The following is a 24,074-nucleotide window of genomic DNA, read 5'->3' on the forward strand; positions in this document are numbered from 1 at the left end:
CCGAAGGTACTGAAAGTTTGGCGTTGATATGTCAAGTGGTTTGGAAGTTATTGCAGAAAAAACGGGAAGGGGGGCTATGAATAGCCCCCCCGCCAGTGGGGCGCGGGTGAATGGTTGTGTGTTGTTTTTTGGGCATCACTATCTTTCTTTTCAGAGGCACATTGCTATTAACCACATTTGAATGTATTTTACTCAGTTATGTAACGAAAATCACCAGTCCGTCCGCGCCACGGCTCGCTGCGCATCGAACTGCCGCGGCGGCCGCGGCCCTCGGCTCTGCGGCCGGCGGAAAGTGGGCGGAGCCAGGTGGCTGACGTCATTCATGTGTCCCGCCCGTCACACAGGGCAAAATATTTTGCACGGAGCCCGAACACGGCTCATTATTCGTACTTTGTTTTGAATCATTGCGCTTCATCGCGCGGATCAGGCTGCCAAATTTAACTGGTTGGCAGACTTTTTTCACCTTTTTTCACCGTTTTGCCCCAAGGCCACTCAGCCATGGAAGCAATATTGCAGTTTTTGAGAATAGGAACTTAGAGAATGTGTAGGTATTCATTAGTTTTCTTGACTTATGTCTTGGGGGGGGGGGGCAAAACATAGTATGGTCCCCCTTTAACCGTCTTGGGGGGTGGGGGCATGGCCCCGTTGGCCCCCTGGATCCGCCCTTGACTCAGCAGTTTTTAAGAACTAAAGTCATTTTTTCCATGCACCGACATACAGTGGCGTAGCCAGAAATCAGCGAAAGGGGGCCATGGTGCTCGAGGGGGCGACTTTTTCCCTTGAGAGGGGCGCCATTGTCAGCTCGCGACAGGGGCGTCAGTCTAAAATGTAACGTCATGAGTTCATGCATGATTTACTAGGTGCTGCAAAATACGAGTATAAAAACTAGGTTTCGCTGATTTGTCATAAAATCCAATTAAAGGTAGTGTGCCAGCTTTCTTGGACCGTATGGAGTTAAAGGAAATAGTTCACTTTCACGAAATTATTTTTTTTTGAAACGATTTATGATTTTTTATGTTCAAAATAATCAGCAAAGAAAATAAAACCTTTTTATAACAAAAGATTTTTTTTCTATATTTTGATATAGGAAGAACTTTTCAGTTTCTGTAAGGCACACGCGATCCAGTATGAAAAGAGCATGGGTCCCGAAAATTATTCAGAAACAGAGAAATTATCGCAGCCACCGGCATTTGGGCGATCTGCTCGATCTGATAATGTTCCCCTGAATGTCCTAATTGATCAGTACGAGAATTTCTCTAGAGTTCTCGTAGATAATTTCTCTAGTTTCTGAAGAATTTTCGGGACCCATGCTCTTTTCATACTGGATGGAAATATATGCAAGGCACACATCCTCCACGCAAGACGCCTTTTTCGGGACGAGAAATAGAATATCTTTGCCTAGGGTGATCGTTGGGCTGTAAAAGCTCCTGATTTATGCTCGTCTCAGCCCAAGCTACGGAACTGCTATTCCAGTTCAAAACCCATGTTAAAAAGTGAACTATTTCCTTTAATGGCCCAGATAAGGAGAACCGGATTTTTAGAACTTATCCATACCTTCAAAACTCATGGAAACGTCTTAAATTCTTCAAATTTTGAGTACCCCAGTGCGAAATTCGCCCCGACGGGTTGTCGGTCGCACCCCAACCACATTTCACACCACTATGAACAATAAATGCACACACTGAAATCGCTATTACCGATATGCTCATCCAATCAAGTTTCGATAAACCCGTTCATCATCAGCTCCTGCGGTTTCGAACACGCCTGTTAGGTGGTGCGGTAGACCACGCCCAAAGCCAGGGCCCCGGTAACGTGAGGTAGCCGAGTCAGGGCAGCGTGCGCTGACCCAAGCCGGAGCCGCGCGTCCTCCCGGTGTCATGTGATAGCCCGGGGCTGCCCGCGGGGATGTGGTAGACCGCGCCCAAAGCTGCGGCCCCGGCTTGGGTCAGCGCACGCTGCCCCGACTCGGCTACCTCACGTTACCGGGGCCCTGGCTTTGGGCGCGGCTTCTGCTCATACTTTGTGGTGCGGTGGTGGTGCGTCGGGCTGCGCGCTCTGACTTCGGCCAAGAAAAATGCGTCAGCTGATCATTGTCATGTCTGCCACTTGCGTGTGGTGAAATGGGGTCATAACTTATAAGACGGCTTTTTCATATCAATTATTTTACATAAAATCATATTTCAAACCATAAATAATGTTCGACAGCCAAATAAAAGAAACAATACCAATACGGGCTTACAGTTTAAGGCTCGACATTGTGTTGTCTACGATTAGACAGCTGATAACTCATTCCCGTACGTCGTATGGTCGTAACACTATAATGACCTTTGCTTATTGTCACAAGTGCGCCGCATTCGCGATTGTTGCCCGACGCCTGTTTGCAGGTGAGCCTACTACAGTTGTTATACATATCTAAAAACTGATAAACTTTTAGGCGAAAAAGGCACTATTCCAGGCCCATTTTTGATTTTTTTTTTGCGATATTAGGTAAAAACAGAAGCTTCTTATCCTAGGAAAAATAAAATGGGAAATCTTTCAATGGTGGCACACTACCTTTAATGCAATTTGCAGCCCGGTGTTTTTTTTTTAGCAAAAAACCTTGATCTTGATGAATATTTAGCACGATATAGGAAAGGAGCTCAGGCTACGGACATTGTATTCTCAAAAAACGCAACCATGCGAATTTGAAACGGTAAATCATACATTGATCGATGAGCACATTTTTTATTCATTGCAAAAAATTATACAGGTTCACTCACTGATTTCCAAAGTGACCTGTGGGCTGCAGCCTGTGGTCGACCGGAGTGGCCGTGCTTAGAATCTAAGACCGCACGTAGTATGAAGGATTCACGCTGCGATTTATTGCCGAAATTGGAATCCAGGAAAGACTTGAACATTTCAGACCATAAGATCCACCATGAGATCCCAACTGATTGTCATACTAGCAGCGACTGCAGTCAGAGGCGACCGAACCCTGACATACGTTCTGGATTTTCTCTCCACAAATCACCTTAAATTCTATGTCTATAGTGCGCGCAGTCCCTACTTGTGGACATGGGTGACTGGCATGAGTGCCAGATGGATGAGGCGTGAGACTGTCCCATATAGTGGCACTGAGGTATAAGGATGTCCTCGGCTGACGTAGTAGGGTAGTGTGGGGTAATTTGAACATATTTTTACGTCTTCTCCGTTGTACCAAATTCCAGTTCAACCCTGGATGAAGAAAAACTGCTTCAGTAGCGCAAGTGTCACTTGCTGTCACCATGCAAGCCTCATTTTTGGACGAGCCGAGCATACCTTGAATAGCATAGCCTCACTTCTCCACCAAGTCACGGTGTGTTCAAATTGCCCCACCGTGGGGTAATTTGAACATACTGCCTTTACCTGTCATAAAAACGATAGTCTCGCCAGCACCGATGTTGTTTGACCCATAAACAAATAGGCAGAACAATTCTAAACATACCTTTACTTGAAAAATCAACACAACAGCAAAAATAACAGTTGCAGAGCATCAATATCTGCACGCTGCACACCGGTCAGTTGACAGAATTCGCGCCTCTTCAATTAACAGAACGTCTGTCATTTTTGTTCGATAAAAACTCTCACAACCGTACTACATCTGTTAAAGTGGTGCCAATCGAAACCTGGACATTTGGAGTTCTGATTTTGTCCAATGTCCAATTCGGAATTGGTTGGACAAAGGTAGCAGACTGGACAACATTGGACGATGGCTTGCTACACTTCAGCGCTTTTTATAAAGTAATCGTGCATAGCATTGATTGGCGAATGGAAAGCTTGTTAAGCTCTCAATATAATGAACACTTTTCGGCTGGTAAAATTACATGATAAGCAACATAAATGACAGTTTTGAGTGTTGATAGCTGCATAATTTTCGGACATATTTGGACAAATAGTTGACTTTAACATTTTTGGACGGAAAATCAACAAAAATGCTGGACATTAGACGGATATTAGACGTAAATTTTCTAAAACTGGCATCACTTATCTGCTATTGCCTTGGGTCGAAAATATTGGCAAAAAAAAACTGGGAGCGTTGTTTTTTCGGAGCTATCCCTGTGTTCATTCAAATTCTCACACTATGTTCAAATTACCCCACGCTAAAAGTTATTTTGCCATTTAAAAAAACAGAGTTCAAAAGCAAATTTCTTGGATTGAAGGCACTGATTAGGTCATTATACAACAAAAGCCGTTGCGTATTAGGCGCTAGCAATGCAAGATTTTGCGCTGCAATGAAGTTGCAATGACGTGTTGTTAGGCGTTTTTTCCTTGCGAAATTGATTTTTACACTGTGCGTCAACATCTTCATTCCCTGAAACTTTAAACCCCGTTCATATGATAGCCCTTTTAGTTACGACAATTTCTCTCATTGGTCTTATTGTCATGCCACTTATGGATTTTCCGTAATTTTCTGTTATTCACACTATGTTCAAATTGCCCCACATGTTCAAATTACCCCACCCTACCCTATAGAAGACGACCTTTGATTATGTGAGTGTGCATAATCGACTTTGAATAAGCGCCATAGATACCTGCTGAGCTCACCGAACATTCGCCTTGCGTAATCCCCAGACAAAATATGTACATTGAGGGACAGGTCAATTTTGCGACCTCTCCATTACCTATTAGTTAAACCGCGCCGTGCTGGTGGCCTGTGTTTTCCGTGTCATGCTGGGGGGGGGGGGGGGGGCGGGCGTTTTCACGCGACCTGGCTCCTAACTTGGCTCCTGGTAGCGACACGCAGTAAGCGGCAATCGAGGTTCTGAAGTTCATGCTACCGAAAGCCCGATTTCAGGTGTTTGACCTGACCTTGACCCGGCCAGTGACTTCGAAATTCATTTTTTAAGTACTCATCTGAAGCGTCTCGTCGCGTTCTTTCGTTTGCCGCCTCGTGCGTTTCACTGCGCCAATTGGTTCTCGAGTTATCGGCTGGGGGCGTTTAACGCCCCTCCCCAGCAAACGGCGGGTGGCGAAATACCCCAGCAACTGCCGGGTTGAGAATAATGCTGCTCATCATGCAAAAATGAAGACTGAACCTTTGCCAGAATTGAATGCTCTTTCCAACGGTGCTATTTTTAATTGCTAAACGCATCAAGTTATGCAGCAAACCCCGTGTGATTAATAAATTGGCACATCAACGACAAACACCATTTTCTCCAGCGCTTTGCACCACCTTGGCGTCCATCAATTAGCTATTCACAATTTTCTCATGAGAGGCGGTACAGTAGGTATGTCTAAAAAGAATGTACCGTCGCCACTACGCGGCGCTGGTGTCGCGAGCCGGTAGTTGGCTGAATCCGCACCGAGAGACTCTACGTATTCTCATGCGCTCGGTGAGAGCTACGCAACGGCCGATAGTAGCGTAAGCCCAAGCCTCAGTGACACGACCCCGAGAAGGAGGGAGGGGAGCGGGCGGGGGAGCGCGTGTAGGGAGGGGTGCTCCGGCAAGCTGGCAGTTGTCGCGGCCAAAGGTCAAGGGGTCACACACCAAGCGAACGGACGCTGATGTGGGTTCGTGGGGATCGTGAACTTTTGTGTGGTAGGTGCGTCTTGCGATGCACGGGTGATACGCCAGGTCTAAGCCAAAGGATTCAGGGGAGAGCTGAAGAAAAACACCTGGTCAACTACGGCGAATAATGGTGCTGAAAAAATGGAAAGTATGGGTCAATGCAAGTCTTCATGACTATAAACAACTTTTCTGAGGACGCAAAGGCCAGCATGAATAACGATATCCGGATCGAAATTAGCAATGATTTATAATTGCATGCCGAACTAATAGCGCTGCGAAACCCACCTAGTAAATTGTCAAGTCGGATTCATACCGACTTGAATTTAACTACCCTAAATAAAATTGTTAATTAACTTTCTAACACTGACGTTCTTTATCATACGATAAGTAAGGGGTTAACCAAGATTCAGCATCTTCCGCGTTCAAAACAATCACCTGTAAGGCTTCAACATTAATGGTCAGAGAAAAACAAGGTCGGGATTTGATTAACCGGATTATAAGTCTATTTTTTAGTCGGAATTTGATAAGTCGGATTTTTTTTTTTACGCCAACTGCATTTTAAAGTCAAGTCAGGTCACTGATCTATGACGTCATAAATGAACAGTCCTGAAATGAACTGTGTGAAACTGTCCTTAACTGTCCTAGGCTAAAATGAACATTTTAGGACTGCGTGCACAAGGTCTGTTGCTTCTCTTTTGCATTGTTGATCTTGCGTGACGTCATTTATCACGTTACTAAGGCTATCAGTTTTTCGTCAATAACTCCCGATCAACAGAAGCTACCGAGTCGATAAAGCCACTAATGGACATCGAAAGACCTGCCGAATCGATTGATATGCAATATGACCTCCTTTGACCAGCTCCGTGACCTGACGGGCTACGACCTGACCTTGCCCCGAGGTTAACCCTCGCCCATGTCGGGGGGAGGGGTTGTGCAACCCCCCTGAGGTTTTTCTTAGCTACACGCCGAACTGTTTCAGATAGCCTGCTCAAATTTTCAGTACCCTCTGGGGCATCCTTTGCGCAACTTTTGGTATTTTTTTTTTGTCAAGGTCATGTCAGGTCACGGAGTTATGACGTCATAAAGGGAACAACCTCCGGCCAGATTAACGCTAAATTGGAGATTGCTTCACATTGGTATAAATGCCGACAGACCTGACACACTGATGGATTGTTTTAGAATCACAACTGGCTGATTTGACATTGGCACAATGTCCGTTGACATTTTGAAGGTTACTAAAGCCTAAAGGTCAAGGTAAGGTCAGTGACCTCGGTTGACCTGTAATGACTTCTTGCACTTGTATGCCTTTTCGGGGTATTTTGATGCCCTGAATTCGAATTTGCTATCCATTTCAGACATCGTCGGTTGTTTCTTGTAGTTCATTTTGGGTCAGGGTCAGGTCAGTGACGTCACACGCCTGACGTGACCCAATGCACAAATGACCTTGCAGACTTCCGATGCTCCCAACGCATCATTTTTAGAGTTATGACATCGAAATACACACCAAACGATAGAGAATTGATCAAGGATCACGATAGTGAAGGTTTTAAGTCGATATCTCTTACCGTTTTGCCGCAATCGGCGCGGAAATCTGAAAAAAAGTTAGATTTTTCCGAAAATTTGACCTTTGACCGGTCATAAGTAGGTCAAATGTTGACCTAGGACCAAAAATATACCACCAATCGCGAGATCTCGTTGAGAGCAATCCGTTGGTATTTTCCGCTAAGCTCTACGACGCTCCGTTTTCAAACGCCAGGGGGGTCGCACCAACCCCCCCCCCCCCTGCATGGGCGAAGGTGGCAAAACACCGTTTACGGGCGAGGGTTAACACCTTTAGTTGATCTCACCTGAAGAAAAAGTATACCATTCGACACGCCTGAGCCAGACAAACAGGATGCTGCTAAAATCGCTGATCGGCGATCATTTTTAGCGAAGTTATTTACCAAAAACCGAACCTGTACCTTGGGCCACTTGACCTCACCTCAGAAGTCATCGGCTGACCCTAGTCCTTAAAATCGGAGACCAATCGCTGCATTTCGTAACGACGCACACGATCGTTCTTTCGTGGGGCTAGCTCAAGGGGCTCAATTAGGGGCGAATCGGCGAAGGGGGATGTTCCCTCACTTCCAACCCCCCAACGCCCCCTCGTTATTCAGAAAACCTGAAGGTCCGGTGAGGGTTAAAACGTTGCTCCTGAGCGAGGAAGAAATGTAAAAGTCAAAGCTCTATAGACGTCCTGTAAAAGTGGCCATAATGAATAAATTGGTTAGAGGTGAGATGCTGTTTAAACGACTTCCTCATATAAAATCGGGTGCTGGGACCAATCTTATAAACGCTTTAGGATGGACAGGGCGTCACTAGCTGAAGTTTGGGTGCAGAAAACGGCTATTAAATGCAAAATGGTTTCATGCATTTCAGTCAATTGTATATTGACGGTCCCAGTGGCCGAGCTAAGAAAGTTCGGTAGTGTTTTGCATCTTTTACGCCCTAAGAAACTACACCATCTATTGAAGTGGGTGGGCTTATTTGAATGGGAGGGCGCATTATGCACCAATCGTGTGCTTTCGTTTGCAATGCCGTGAATACGACAGCATTCCATTTATAAGATTGGGCCAATGGAGTCGCGCCCCGCGAGCTCGGTTTTCCGCTCGGCCGCTACGGGCCGAGGAAGTCGGTCTTCGCCTGAGGGCAGGACGGAGGTCAGCGAGGGAGCGCGGGGTCAGCCAGGTATCGCCCAGTGCCGAGCGGATGCCGCTCCATCCCCTCTCTTCCCCTCTTCTCCCCTCCCCACCTCGGTATAGATGAGGAGGGACCGAACTGCCAATGGCATGCGACCGGTCAAGGCCACTCGCGCGGCAGCGACCCTGGCGGCCGGGTGCCGCAACTGGGATTCAGCCAAGTTACCGATTCGCCTCCTGTGGGAGAGCCAAACCAGGGGACATACTTTTTAGATATACTGTATGTACATTTCTCTTCTTGCCAACAGGCGTTGTTTCAACTCGCTCCGTTTAACGGTCACCTGAAAATAAAATCAATTCCAAAATCCGTCAAAAACAGCATTTTTTCAACAAAAGTGCCCTCACGGGTGCACGTGACGCGTGCCATCCCATGCACCGCACACCACCGGAGTTATATTGCTGCTCGCAGAGCAGCAATATAACCCGGCAGTTGCTGGGGTATTTCGCCACCCGCCGTTTGCTGGGGGGGGGGGGGGGCGTTAAACACCCCAGCCGATAACTCGAGAAACAATAGGCACAGCGAAACGCATGAGGCGGCAAACGAAAGGCGCGACAAGACGCTTCAGATGAGTACTTTAAGATTGAATTTTAAGGTCACAGGTCGCGTCAAGGTCAGGTCAAACACCTGAAATCGGGCTTTCAGTAGCATGGACTTCAGGACTTCGCAATGGGCGCCTCTCGTCATAAACTCTGTCAAAACGGTGCACAATCCTTCATATAAGGCCTACAAGAGTGTCAGCGCCATGTAGGGGTCAGTCAAGCATAGGTCAGGGTCAAGGTCAGGTCAACCGGGTAGACACATATCCCCGAAAATCAAAACGGATATTCGCAGCCTGTGACACATGTTTTATGGGTAATTTTGGGCGTAGAACACGATGGTAACATTCATTTTATCATATGTGTACGTGTTTGGCTCAAAAAGTTCAATTAAGAAATGCATGTATCATAGTCGTGAAGTAGTCACGAGAAATTGCCAAGATTCAATTCAAGATTTTGGAAAATGCGGAACGATAATCAATAATCGAAGATAGCCATTTGATTGTTCATGGTATTGGCAGTCTAATGCCGTTTACGGCATGTCCGTATTTCTATTCTGTGTTTTTATGATCTTTTGAACATAGGTACCTATGCCGTTTTTGGTCGAAAACTCAGAAATCATGATGTCACTAAAACCTCGATATCTCCAAAAAATTCGACCGATTTTTTGAAACTATGTCACAATAAACATCAATCAATTTCCTACAGGTACCCAAATATGCTATGGCGCGGCAAAAAAGTGGGGGCGTTTTACGCCCCCCCCCCCGCAGCAACTCGCGGGATAACCCGGACGGCGCCGGCCGACCCTGAGGGCGTCGGCGGGCGCCGTCCGGCTGCGCACCCCGGAGGAGGTCCAGTGCCCACACCAGCTCATCTGACGGACACAACCTACAACCCAACCTACAAACCAACAGCCGGTCGATTCTTTGTTGGAAAACCTTTGTGTGACGTGACATCTGCTCTAGTAATGCCGACACAATTTCCCCTTACCTGTACCTACCTGTTTTTGAAATGTGTCTCGAGCCTCATTTTGAGAGGGTGCTTGAGCCAGTTTGGGGTGCAGGTGCACTAGAGGTATGTAACGCAAGTGCGTTACATTTTTTCATCTTTCATGCTGAACTGCAAGCTGTGCCACAAGCTGAAACACAGCCATCTTCCGTGAGCGTCGCGCGCACACGGTCAGCCGGCTAAATCGGCTGTGACATCCTATCTCCGTCCCAGCCGGCGTCCACACAAAAGGCGCATCCGGCTTTGACAAACAGGGGTCCCCTATAGATGACCACCCCACTTCAAGAGAAACTGGATCTGAAGTCAGCAAATAGCATACCGAAACGCACCAGGGGGCGTCGAAGTCTAGTTCCTACCAACCTGGCACTCCCATTGCATGCCTACGTCACCACGAGGACACCCGAGGGCATTTACATGTTGAAGATAGGGAAAGTTGCCATAGTTTAGAGCCGCCTGAACGGCAACCTTGAGATAGATGATTATGTAAATGTGTGCTAATATGATCATCAACATGTTATTTATCCAAATTCAGGGCCAATTAATCGATAACTTGTCACGTTTTCCAGTGGTGATGCGCTTACTTTCGTGGTTCTTGCAGCCAATAAGGGTGTTTCATAGTGCGATTCAGTCGCATTATCGACTTTAATACCATAAACCGCCACGGAACATACGATTTGCAGCTCCCTGGCGTGATAGCTGCCAGTAGGGCTCCGGAGTCGGAGTCATGAAGTCGGTCGGAGTTGACAGTTCTGACCTGAGTCGTCAAGTCGGAGTCAGAGTAGATTTTAAAAGCTGGAGTCTGAGTCAGTCACCGAAATTCGATCCCCTCCGCAGACCTTTCTGCTTTCAGGGTTCCGTAGTCGGAGTTGCAGTCGGCCAGATTCGACAGTTCTGACCAGAGTCAGAGTCAGAGTCGATTTTGAAAGCCAGAGTCAGAGTCGGAGTCACCAAAAATACATTGCCTCCGCAAACCTGCTAGGGCTGTGGAGTCGGAGTCGGTCAGAGCCGGCATTTGAAATCAGTCAGAGTTGATTTTTGAAAGTCTGAGTCAGAGTCGGAGTCATCAAGAAACCCATCGACGATCCGCAGTACCATGCAGTAAGGGCGCTGCCGATCGATGCCCTGAATTGCCTATGAATTGAATGAATAGATGACAATTAATTAGGTACCTTCAATTATCTATCCCCTGCCACTTGGAGGACGTACTTTCAGTAGAAAAAGACGCATTGTTTGTTTGTTTATTGTTTGTTTGTTTATTTATGCAAATATTTTTTGAGCATTTAGGGGTACAGACACAAAACACAATGATAGCACCTCGCTGGTGCAAATCATTGCTAGATAGATGTTGAAATGTGTCTCCATTTAAGAATCTACTGATTTTCCTGGCGGCTTTCGTTTTCAAGTAACTATTGGTCTTTTAACCCTCGCCCGTTTAGGGGGGGGGGGGTCGAACGGACCCCCCATGGTTTTTCGCGAATAACTCGCGTAAAAAGCGGCCGATCGCGACGAAACTTTCAGTACCCTCGCGTTATTCAATTTTACACCTACCCTGAAAATTTCATGACCCTGACCCAAATGACCTTTGACCTGTGACCTACTTTTCGAGACCATGTTTGGCCAGAATCGCGATTCGGCGTATGTCGGCTCGCATTAGCGGCGCCTTTGCAGTCTTTTCGTGGTTTCAAGCGTTCAAACATGTGATAGGGTGTTGCCCCCATGCATTAGAGTGGGTGTCAAGGTCACCTGAAGGTCAGGTCAGGTCATTGACCTTTGATGACCTCGGTTAACTTTTTTGAGTTTTACATGTTTCTAGGCCAGTTTTTGGAGCTGAATTCGAATTTAGCAACCATATGAATGAACATTTACGAAGTAGTTTTGGTGCCTTCGTAACATGTTACGAAGCTGTCAGAGGCGGTTGACACCTACTAGGAATACCCGGTAGGACCCCTACTGGTTGACCTGACCTGACCTGACCCGACCTGGACTAAATGCATGAAGACATCATCTGTGATCAAAACTAACATGATATTCGTGATCAGCACCCCAAAAAACCCCATAGCAGCCACACTTTACGACGTTCTAACAGGTCCCGATTTTCCCGACTTTTGGGTCATTGACCTGACCTGCAAGGTCAACCAATGACCTAGGACCTTAAAATTGGGTAGCATCGGCTCCCTCTCGTCACGGGCAACACGCTCGTTTTTTCCGCGAAGCTCTAGCTCGATCAGGGGCAAAACGGCAAGGGGGGAACCAACGGACCCCCCCCCCCCCTTTATACGTTCGCGGCTGGAAAAACACCAATACGGGCGAGGGTTAAGATCTCTTGATTGCTCACCGTCTGGCGTCTTCCAAGGTTTTCTGAAAGCTAATCAAACGTTACCATGGCTGCTCTTGATTCAATAACACGTCAAATGTATATTTAAACACCACTGCTTTCGTTATGAAAATACCTTGAGCACTGTGTTAAACAGAAATGAGGACAGAAATTGTCACCGGCAGCTTGTACAAAAATATTAAATAGTTATTGTTATTGTTATCATTTATCCTAACTAACTGTCTTGGATATTCTACAAATATATTTTTAAGTCTTTTGGGTCATACAAAGCTCCAGTTTGACTCTGGGTGAGTAAAACTGTTTCAGTAGCGCAAATGTCACTTCCTTTTACCATGCACGCCTCATTTTTGGGCGAGCTGAGCATAACTTTAATGCGGTCCCCTCCCTCGCCGCCGAAAGTACAGTCCCCTCCCTCCCCCGACGTGCAGTCCCCTCCCTCCCCGTCGTCCCCGACGAATTGTCGCCGGCGCCGACGGACATTGCCGACCGACACCTGGCTCTCAGGTGGAGCTCAGTGCGTGCCAGCCGACGGGGCTGGCTAGCACTGCGCCCGGCGCTCCTGCGGCGGCCAGCACCCGGACAGGTCAGTTTCGCCGCACCGTCCTCATGGCCTTCATGGATATGTATTTTACGATTTTGCTGCGATGTGGATGAAAATGTAGCAAGCCATTGACCAAAAGCCCTGAAACTGGGTAGTGGGTAGAAAGTGGGTAGGGTAGTGTAGGGGTAGGGGTAGGGTAGGGTAGGGTAGGGGTAGGGGTAGGGGTAGGGTAGGGTAGGTTAGGGTTGTGTAGGGGTAGGGGTAGGGGTAGGGTAGGGTAGGATAGGGTAGGGGTAGGGTAGGGTAGGGTAGGGTAGGGTAGGGGTAAGGTAGGGGTAGGGTAGGGTAGGGTAGGGTAGGGTAGGGTTGAATTGAGTAACATCCTAACTTACAAAGGGCTCGAACAACTCGCATGCATCACCATCATACTTAACAGTTCAACCCGCGCCCGGCTGGGGGTCCTGGATTTCCACGCCCTGCTGGGGGGGGGGGGGGTGTTCAAACACCCCCCTTGTAACTCGGCTCCTGGGCCACTAGCGATACGCAGAAGGCGGCGTTCGAAAGAACGTCAAAAATAACGACGAAATCACTTCGGTCAATTTTTGGTCAGGTCAAAGGTCAGGTCACCAGAGGTCATTGAAGGCAAAATTTCGCCGATTTCCAGGTCGAATGTCGAAAATTTCCAAGAAGCCAACGCATAACTCGGGAACCAATAGAGCTACAGCGCCGCGGAAAAGCGCATTCGATAGCCCTATTAACGCCCTTTCTGAGTAAATTTCTCAGATTTGACCTAACGTCAACGGTTTTGCCTGCAGGGGGCAAAAACTGCAAAAAATAGCCGATTTTTTCGGAAACAGTTTTTCTGCAATAACTTTTGACCCAAGCCTTGTACAAGCTTACCTTTACCGGCATCGTGTTCCTCTCGTCAAGACACATCGAATGAACTATAACTTGACCTTGAAAGGTCAAGTTGAAAATTTGACCTCAGGTCAAGGTCATGACCTGACCGGAAAGGGTCATGTCTCATATCAGTCGATCCGTATCGTCGAGCTGAACACATCTAAGGCGTTTTCATCGCTTTAGCATGCCTCTATCAAAAGTTATTTGCGAAAAACTGTTAGATACCATTCGTGACCTAATATGACCTCAGGGCATAAACAAGGGTCACGGACACCATTTTCATGTTCAGTGTGTCTAAACCACTTGTAATTCGGTGTTTGGGAGTGTTTATAATGTCTTTCATCCAAAAGAGGCGTATTTCAATTTTCTCCCATTAACTTATAATGGGGAGGTCGCAAAATTGACCTGACCTTAGGTCATCGATATCAAAATTCTGAGATATACATTTTGTACATGCTATTGCTCTTAGCAATCGCTGAAAGTTTCAAAGCGATCGGTCACTCGGTGTAGCTATGACAGACATTGAAACTTTTTATGAGGTGAGGTCACTTCAAGTGACCTGGTGACCTGACCTTGAATGACCTTGGTCTGAAATTTTCACAACATGTGTAGAATTGATGTATGATAAGGTGTACTAAAAACCACAAGGGGGGTGTTCAAACACCCCCCAGCAGAGCGCGGGTTAATCCAAAAAACGCTCATTACAAAGCCGTCGATTGACGCAGGATGGTGAAATTTTTACCACTCGTGGGTCACGTAATTGAACAGGTCGTATTACATTTTGGGCACGATGCGGCCGGGGGTGCGCCCATGGCGCGTGCTCATGTGCGCCATAGGGTTAGCATTAGAATCGGCAAAAACAGGCTATGCTCGGGAACGGTAAGGGCTACGGGGGTTTCACGTCACGAGTCATGCCACCGTCATTAAGAGAAGGTATCATAACTTTGATACCGAAGGGTGGGAAACCCAGGAACCTGATCAATTCATATCGACCTATTACGCTCTTGAACACAAGTTATAAAATTTTATCCGCTTGTATAGCAAATAGATACAAACAAGTGGTAGGGAAGTTAGTAGATCCAGCACAGACTGGGTTCATTAAAGGTCGATTTATCGGAGACAATACGCGGTTGATGAGTGATATCATGACGTATTTGGAACATGAAGGACGTTCCGGGATCTTTTTGAGTCTGGATATTGAAGGGGCGTTCAACACACTAAGCTGGAAATTTATTAGCGCCGCTCTAGATAAGTATAACTTCCCTGCAGAATCCATTAGATGGTTTCATTTGATGAATGAGGGGACATATGCAAGAATTCTATACAATGGACATTTGTCTAACAAAGTTAAACTGCTTAGATCCTGTAGACAGGGGGACCCTGTAAGTCCTTATATTTTCTTGTTGGCCATTGAGTGTTTAGCTTCACTTGTGAGGCAAAACAAGAATATTCGTGGAATTGCAATAGGTGACGTAGAGAACAAAGTATCATGTTATGCGGATGATACCCTCTTTTTCTTAGATGGCTCTGTCAACAGCTGCAGATGCCTTTTTCATGACCTAGGAGTGTTCGCGAAGTTCTCTGGATTGCGCCCGAATATAACTAAAACCGAGGCTATGTGGGTAGGTTATGATGTACAGAATAAAGCAAAGATCTGTGAAGAACTTCCGATTAAATGGACGAAACAGATAAAGGTTCTTGGAATCATTTACGAAAATGATATCCAAAAAATGACCAATAATAACTTTGAAAGGAAAAAGGGAGAAATTCATGCGACTATTAAAGACTGGCAGAAAAGATACCTAACCATATACGGGAAAATATGTGTAATAAAAAGTCTAATAATACCTAAACTGACACATTTATTCGCGGCACTACCGAATCCATCGCCTGATTTTTTGAAAGAGTTAAATACGATTCTATTCAATTTTGTATGGAACGGGAAGCGAGATAAGATAAGTAGGAAAAGTCTTGTACAACCGATAGAATATGGAGGAGCTGGAATGATAGACGTCAACCTGTACCTTAAGTCGTTGAAAATTGCGTGGGTTAGGCGAATGTTGCAGTCTGATAGCCAGTGGATACAACTTTTTGAAAGTAAAATAGGTCAGAAGAATTGCATCTGGGATAGAAATGCAGTGTCTTTGCGAAATTTCAGTAGACGAGTGTCATATAGTCGTTTCTGGTGCGAGGTTATGGAAGCAGTAGCAGACTTAAAAGATGCATATGGAGATTACTCATTAGATGAAATGGCCGCAAGCACGCTTTGGTATTCTGACTTAAGCAAATTTTGCACTAGCAGAATCAACGAGTGGTATTCTAAGGGGATACATTATTTGAACGATTTACTGAACGCAGACGGTAATATTATGTCATTTGAGGAGATGAGAATTCAATATGGAATAGAAGGTGTGCAATTTGACTATGATTGTCTGGTGAATAGTTTACCGAGAACCTGGAAGGCAGCCAACAAAACTAAGCTAATTGGACCTCTTATAGACCCATGCTTGTCTTTTATAGTTTCCAAATCACAAGGATCAAAACACATTTATTGGAAGTTGATGCAGAAACAGATTAAAAGCCATGCACATAAATGGGAATGTAAGTGGAGTGCGATGTTTAGGGAGGTCGCATGGAGTGAAGTTTATACCAATAACAAATTAGCCTCGATTTGTATGCGTTATCGCAGTGCGCAATATAAAATAATTACAAGAACATGTGCTACTCAACGATTGCTACATCGGATTGGAGTGGTTGAATCTATAAATTGTAAGAGGTGTTACGAAGTAGAAGATAGCATTGAACACAAATTTTGGTTTTGCCCCGTTGTTCAGATTTTCTGGGAATCTATTAAAAATTGGATGCTTACAAATCGAATTATGCAAGAAGGTTCTGAATTTAATGCGAAGACTGTGCTACTGGGCCTGGGTAAGACGACCCTCTTTAATCATGTAGTTATAGTAGGTAAAATGGTTATTGGAAATAGGGAGAGGTTGAACCTGGATGAAGTGATCAGGTGGCTTTGTGCTGACCGAGAGCTGGAAAGAATGATTGCGGTGTGTAAGGGTGATCGGAAACACTTTGAGGATAAATGGGAGCGGGCGAACGAGGCGTTGATAAGCGAGTAGGAGTAGGAGTAGGTTTAGGAGTAGGGATATGCGCTTTGCGCATGGCCCCCGCCCTCCCGGCCAGCCGGCGCGGTGACTGTCGGGCGGGGCCGTTGGACTGGGACACCGCCTCGCAGAAATGCGCGGCGATGCGGGGGGGGGAGGGGGCGGCCCGCCTGGAGCGCCGGGGAGGTATCCCCCAGATCTCCCCGGCCGGGGGGGGGGGTATCCCCCAGATCTCCCCGGGGTCGGGCGGTGAATGCCGGGGGTTAATCACCGCCCGGCCGGGCCAGGTGGGCTGCATAATTTTGATAATGTTTTTAGTCATGTTGATGTTATGTTTTTTAATTAAGGGTATACTATGTATGATGTGTACGTGTGTACATGTGTGTAGTGTGTGGTGTGGTGCAACGTGTGCACAATTCCGCTACGGACACACAGCTATGTAATGTTGAAATAAAAATATATATTAAAAAAAAAGGGCTACGGGGGTGAAATTTTCACGCCAAGTCGAGCGTGTGCACTCATTTGTCGTATTAAATTTTCGAGGGTGTGGGTTCAGCGGTGTGCACGTGGTGGGGCCGCGACCGGCGCCGAGCAAAAGGCTCGTGCTTTAGGCTCAGTTGTTCGCTTAAAAACTGACTGGAAATAATCAGAGCCGGCAGGTCATTGACCTTTGACAACGAAGGCCGACACAAGGCACCGCTCGCCAAGAGGATTCGCCAGTTTTTCTCACAGACAATGACAATAGGTACAAAAACAATGTAATAAGACCAGACGTTTCGACAACAAAGTGCCTTCGTCAGTGCAAAAACAAGATATAGGCTTACATCGATAAAAAATATAGAAGACGACCAGCCTGCACGAAATACAGTTTTACTTTTTTGAAATCAGACTTGTGATCAGCTCAGTTGAGCCGGCTCAAAAATCAGCTCAGCTCATGAGCCGGCTCAACATTTTGCCAAATTGTTGAGCTGTGAGCTGAGCCGGCTCAGTAATGCATTGAGCTGAGCTGCTGTCTGAGCTGAGCTGAATGAGCTTGAGCTGAGCTGAGCTGAATGAGCTTGAGCTGAGCTGAGCTGAGCTGAGCGAGCTGAGCTGAGCTGAGCTGATTGAGCTGAGCGAGCTGAGCTGAGCTGAGCTGAGCTGAGCTGAGCTGAGCTGAGCTGAGCTGATTGAGCTGAGCTGAGCTGATTGAGCTGAGCTGAGCTGAGCTGAGCTGAGCTGAGCTGATTGAGCTGAGCTGATTTAGCTGAGCTGAGCTGATCCAGTTCTAATTCTTTTCAGTTCATGCTTGGAAATTAACTCAGGATTTGATGCTTCAGCTATGAGCTAGCTATGGAGTGAGCAATTACACTGCCTTCGTGATCGCACTTAAAAATATCAAAACTCTAAAGAAATCAATATTAATCACTAATCAAGCTTAATTTATTTCATCCATGTTGCATGGAAATTGGAAGACCAGGGTCTTGGCCAATTTACAGGCTAATAGGAGCCAGTCTCAAGTTTCAAGTCTGACTGCAAGATGAATACCTACCTACTGTCAGGCTTTGATGCTTCGCCTTGACACTCTGCTCCGCAATGTACAATTCAGCATTCTTCACTTTGTTATTTAAGCAGTTATTTAAATTAATTTTATCGATAAGGGTTCTTACCAGTTACCTCTGCATAAAATATTTACAATTAGGAATTAGCAAATGTTCCTCTTCGTTGGTTGAATGTGGGCTAAGCAACCATATCCTATTGAAAGTGGGGTGGGGCAGAGGCGCTAACTGGAACTCTCACCTTCTGATGTCCATAATATGGGAAAAGCTCCCTTATTCACACGCCGACTATGAATTCTAATTGTGTTGACATTGCCTTGGTTGAGATCAGGGTGGTGTTTGGTTTCACTCAAGGTTTCACTGATAACAGCACGCTGCTATCACACGTGTCAAATGGGGTTTCCATGGAGATATAAACAAACTCTTATCTCCAAGTTCCAACACTACCCCAAAATGTAACGTCAGCTCCTGGCAGGGTGCCAAGAGCGGATGGCGGCGTGGGCGTGCTGCTCTCGGCCGTGAAACACCGCCTAGTTGAGATGATTCCATGGCGTTTTTTTCGTCTAGCAGATTTTCGTCCGACTTTTCTTCGTCTGGCATTTTTTCGTCTGTACATTTTTTTCGTCTGTAAACTTTTTCGTCCAGACTTTTTTCGTTCGTATATTTTGAACTTATATGTTATGTTAACATCGCGGGTGCACACTCTGATAACATGTGATAACACTGCCAAGAACAGTCCATTTCATGTAACTATAGTCTGAGTCCAAGTAGACGCACGACTCGCAAAGTCTCAAGGTCTTAATGAGCTTATCTCTTTTGCCCATTGTGTAAGTTGCCTCGCTCCTTGTTAGAGGAGACTTACTTATGCGCCAAGAGTTGGTCTGTTTTTTAACCCTCGCCCGTATTGGTGTTTTTCCAGCCGCGAACGTATAAGGGGGCGGGGGTCCGTTGGACCCCCCCTTGCCGTTTCGTCCCTGATCGAGCTAGAGCTTCGCGGAAAAAACGAGCGTGCTGCCCGCGACGAGAGGAAGCCGATGATACCCAATTTTAAGGTCCTAGGTTATCGGTTGACCTTCCAGGTCAGGTCAATGACCCAAAAGTCGGGAAAATCGGGACCTGTTAGAACGTCGTAAAACGTGGCTGCCATGGGGTTTTTCGGGGTGCTGATCACGAATATCATGTTAGTTATGATCACTGATGATGTCTTTATGCATTGAGGCCAGGTCGGGTCAGGTCAGGTCAACCAGTAAGGATTTTGCCGGGTATTCGTAGTAGCCTCTGACAGCTTCGTAACATGTTACGAAGGCACCAAAACTGCTTCGTAAATGTTCAAATGGTTGCTAAATTCGAATTCAGCTCCAAAAACTAGCCTAGAAACATGTAAAACTCGAAAAAGTGAACCGAGGTCATCAAAGGTCAATGACCTGACCTGACCTTCCGGTGACCTTGACACCCACCCTAATGCATGGGAGCAACATCATATGCCATGTTTGAACACTTGAAACCACAAAAAGACTGCTAACGCGCGGCTAATGCGAGCCGACATACGCCGAATCGCGATTCCGGCCAAACATGGTCTCGAAAAGTAGGTCACAGGTCAAAGGTCATTAGGGTCAGGGTCATGAAATTTTCAGGATAGGTGTAAAATTGATTATCGCGAGGGTACTGAAAGTGTCGTCGCGATCGGCCGCTTTTTACGCGAGTTATTCGCGAAAAACAGAGGGGGGGGGGTCCGTTCGACCCCCCCCCCCCTATACGGGCGAGGGTTAAGCATGTCCGATTTAAAAAGAACGACTGAGCGATCTAAGCGTGAATTTAACTGAGCGGAAACTGAGCTAAGCTGAATTGAGCGGAAACTGAGCTGAGCTGAACGGGAACTGAGCTGAGCTGAGCTGAGCGGAAACTGAGCTGAGCTGAGCGGAAACTGAGCTGAGCTGAGCGGAAACTGAGCTGAGCGGAAACTGAGCTGAGCTGAGCTGAGCGGAAACTGAGCTGAGCTGAGCTGAGCGGAAGCTGAGCTGAGCTGAGCTGAGCGGAAACTGAGCTGAGCTGAGCTGAGCGGAAACTGAGCTGAGCTGAGCTGAGCGGAAACTGAGCTGAGCTGAGCTGAGCGTGAGCGGAGCACAGCCGGTTTGAGCGGAGCGTGAGCTGAGCTGAGCCGTGTTAAACTGAGCGGGAGCTGAGCGGGAGCGGATAAAACGGAGTTGAGCTGAGCGAGCTCACTTTTTTCTTGAGCTGTCACAAGTCTGTTTGAAATACAGGTTATATCTAATCTCGCACTAAAATGTTATATCGTTCTTCTGTCTAAACTATTCTGTAAGTCATAATCACAGCATTTGAATCGACACATTGACACATTATAACAGAGACACTCCTATGTATAGGTATAGCTATTTGTTTTTTAGCACCATTTTCGCACCTATCCTGGACCAGCTGTAGAAGCCTGGCTTTATGTTAACGGTGTCTTCAAGTAAAATATATGCAGCTTCCATGGCTCTCCTAATCGGTTTTGGCATGCCCTTTTCCATCACTGTAGCTGAATCCCAAGCTGGAAGATGATGACACTTTTCTATATGAAGCACCATCGCATTGGATACATTATGATTTCGAACATCACGTTTGTGCTCTTGAAGTCGTGTTTTCAAACCCCTCCCCGTTTCACCGACATATGATTTTGAACATGGTCCAGAACAAGGTATCTTATATATAACACTGTTGTCTGATGTGTTCACCTTCTTCGGTCGCACTAAATCTTGAATCTTGGATCCTGATACGATGGCTACATTGGTTCCAGCTGATCGTAGACTATAGTCTGTTTTTTAGCAGCTGCCGGTCGTTTTAAGTGCCTAAATTGCAACTGCGCGTGCTTTTGAGACTGCGAAAACAGAAATACGAGACACTTTCTATCGGCTCCTTTTATGGCGGCTCGAATGGAGCGTATCAATCCAGTATCGATCCGTGTCGATCCAGCTGTCGTACTGAACTTGCCATGTTCTGCACACTCAGGCTCCAGCATTCAGAATTGTGCTGACTTTCACTTAGGCTGGTGGAATAAGCTGCGGATTTGTCTTTTACGCCTCACAACCCTTCTTGAGAATTGTCATCACCGTTCTTGCGCTATCAGTTTGTACACTATATAAAAAGAGGAGAGAGGGGTTGAGAGGAGGGCAACGTTCCCTGGCCAGGTGGCCTCTTTGTGTCAGCGAAGATGGTACAAAAGTCGTGCCATGGTGCCAGCGATAGCAGGAGGCAGGAGATTGAGAAAGTGAATAATTTAGGAATGAAACCAGCTTGTGTATACCGCCTTATCACTGTTCTTTATATGTAGATTGCATCATACCTATATGAAATGCAAAAGTGCTCAAATGTCCGGGCGTCGTTTGTATTTTAAACAGCGCCGGGCCGGTACTCGGCGACTTCCGCGCCGGGCCGGGGGTGTCTGAACCCACCCCCGTCTAAATCAGCTCCTGGGCCAAGTAGCGACTCGCAGTAAGCGTTATTCGAAAGAGCAAAAGAAATAATGAAGAAAACACATCAGTCATTTTTAGGTCAGGTCAAAGGTCAGGTCACCAGAGGTCATCAAAGGTCAAATTTTGTCAAATCAAAGGTCAAACGAAAGAGCAAAAAGTAAACCATATATTCTGAAGGTCATCCCAGTGCAGTCTGCATCCAGCTGTTCACGCCTGCCTCGTGCATAATCGCAAATCATAATCATGCGATCATCATCAGTCATCACCGTATAGCGAGTCAGCCCAGCACAGCTCCTCTCGTCTTCTACTCGTCTTCTGTGTCTTCGTCTTCACTATCACTGCTTCCCAGGGTAACGACGACGCGCTCCACCTCTTCGGCCACGTTCTCGTGCTGCCAGTAGCGCTCTTCGAGCACTTCCACGTGATCGCAGCACTTAGCCCATGCCGAGGGTGGGATGTGGGCCACCGCCTCTTCCACAAGCAGCTTGATGGCTCCCATGCTTCCGCTTCTGTTGCGTTGTCTCACATACGTTTTCAGTTGAGCCCATATCATTTCGATCGGGTTCAGGTCGCAACTGTAGGGTGCCAGCCTGACCACTGTGTGTCCTTTTTCTTTTGCCAGTTCATCCACATAGTACGTTTTTGGGGGAGCGTGCTTGTGAACCAGCTCCAGAAGCTCCACTTTGAGCATGTCGTCGGCATATGAAATGCCATTTTCTTCCAGCCATGCCTGGATCTCCCCTTTCTTGTTACTGGTCGTCGGGGTCTTGTTTTTAATCCGGCTGTGGTAGCTGGCGTTGTCCATGACGATAACGCTGTTAGCCGGGATGTTCTGGAGTAGGCTGGAGAACCATTCCTCGAAATGTTGCGCATTCATCGAGTCGTGGTAGTCGGTGCTCTTGCCGTCGGTCCAGGTGGTAAGCAAGGCATCACCGACAAATCCATCTCTGGATCCAGCATGGACAATGATCAGACGCTTGCCTTTGCCAACAACACTTCTTCTGCCACAAAACTCGCGATCATCCAGCCAGCCTTTTTGATCAAAATCAAACTGACTGAACCACGTTTCATCGAGATAGATGACTGCTCGGTCGGGCTCAGTATTGCGGATCCTGCGCATTTCTCTGAGGTAGCGGGCTCTTGCAGCCCGCACGTACGGGCGCTCCATCAGCAGCTTCCTGTTGTTTACCTTCCTGTAACGGAAGCCGTTCTGGAGGAGGATCTTGCGCAGGGAGCTGCGACTGAAGGTTAAGTCCAGCTCACTTGTCACCTTCATCAGGATCGAGTTTAGGGTAACTCGCTCACCCTTTTCGTACATGCTGTGTATGGCTCGTTTTATGGCACACACGTCGAAATCGTCGATTTTCTGAACGACTCCCGTCCGTGGGGCTGACTTCATAGGAGACTTGAACTCGCCGACTTCCTTTTCTTTCATGATGTTGCGAACTGTCCGCTCGGAAACACCAGTCATCAGATTCACTCTCTCATACACTTTATTTGGGTGAACCAAACAATATGAACCGCATGGTTCTCCTGTTAAGGCCATGTTACTTTTCTCTTTTGAACAAAATTCAAAAACATTGAAAATCACCTCCTTGGTCTGGCGATCGATTGGGGAACATTTTAGCTTCGAAAAAGACATCTTTTCCTTCTTTTTAGTTCATGTCGAAGAAAAGTTACGGATGTGCAAAGTTTCAGGATTTGCAGGATTTCCATAGCATTTTTGCTTTCGCTCCTCGCGCACTTATCAGACAGGCGCTTTAAACGACCGGCAGCTGCTAAAAAAACAGACTATAGTCGCTATTTCGTTCGCTTGTTTCGAGATGGGAATCGTTATGAATCGTCCTCGTTTCTTTTGTTCTTGTTTTTGTTTCTTCTTTTCTTCTACACTCTTCCTCCTTATTTCCTTCGCCTTGTTTTGGAGCCGAATTAAGTAACCTTTTGGATAATGAAGTCTTGTAAACGTTTCGTATATATGGGTGATCTCTTCGTCGAGGAATTCTTCGCTACAAATCCTGAATGCTCGGAGAAAGAAGCCGATGACTATGCCACTTTTTACGCGATCGCTGTGTCCTGAAAGGAAGTGGACGTAGTCTTCTTTATTTGTAGGCTTTCTGTATACCTTAAATTTTGCTGTACTTCCGCACCTAATAACCAGTGTGTCCAGGAAAGGAATCGTTCCGCTGTTTTCGGTTTCAATTGTGAATTGGATTTTCAGATCGACGGCATTCAGGGCAATAACCTTCTCTTTCAGGTTCATATCGTGTGGAACTATTACGAGCACGTCGTCAACGTAACGAATCCAAGTGCACTCAGGACCCATGATATGTTTGTGCTTTTCTTCCTCCAGGTTTTCCATGTACAAGC

At 46.5% G+C, this 24,074-nt stretch overlaps 1 protein-coding gene across 1 annotated transcript; it reads right to left on the reverse strand.

Moving 5' to 3' along the window:
• Nucleotides 1-22,011: 22,011 nt before the first annotated feature.
• LOC122387708 lies at nucleotides 22,012-23,025 on the reverse strand. The gene has a single exon (XM_043378117.1). It carries the CDS (start codon nucleotides 23,023-23,025, stop codon nucleotides 22,012-22,014), a length of 1,014 nt encoding a protein of 337 aa, XP_043234052.1.
• Between the last annotated feature and the right edge of the window lie 1,049 nt (nucleotides 23,026-24,074).

The sequence above is a fragment of the Amphibalanus amphitrite genome, unplaced genomic scaffold (assembly GCF_019059575.1).
Source record: "Amphibalanus amphitrite isolate SeventyFive unplaced genomic scaffold, NRLGWU_Aamphi_draft 000295F_arrow, whole genome shotgun sequence".
Lineage (NCBI taxonomy): Eukaryota > Metazoa > Arthropoda > Thecostraca > Balanomorpha > Balanidae > Amphibalanus > Amphibalanus amphitrite.

Excerpts from the sequence above, each read along its gene's own strand:
- LOC122387708 (XM_043378117.1), bottom strand. The coding sequence starts at position 23,025 with ATGTACGAAAAGGGTGAGCGAGTTACCCTAAACTCGATCCTGATGAAG.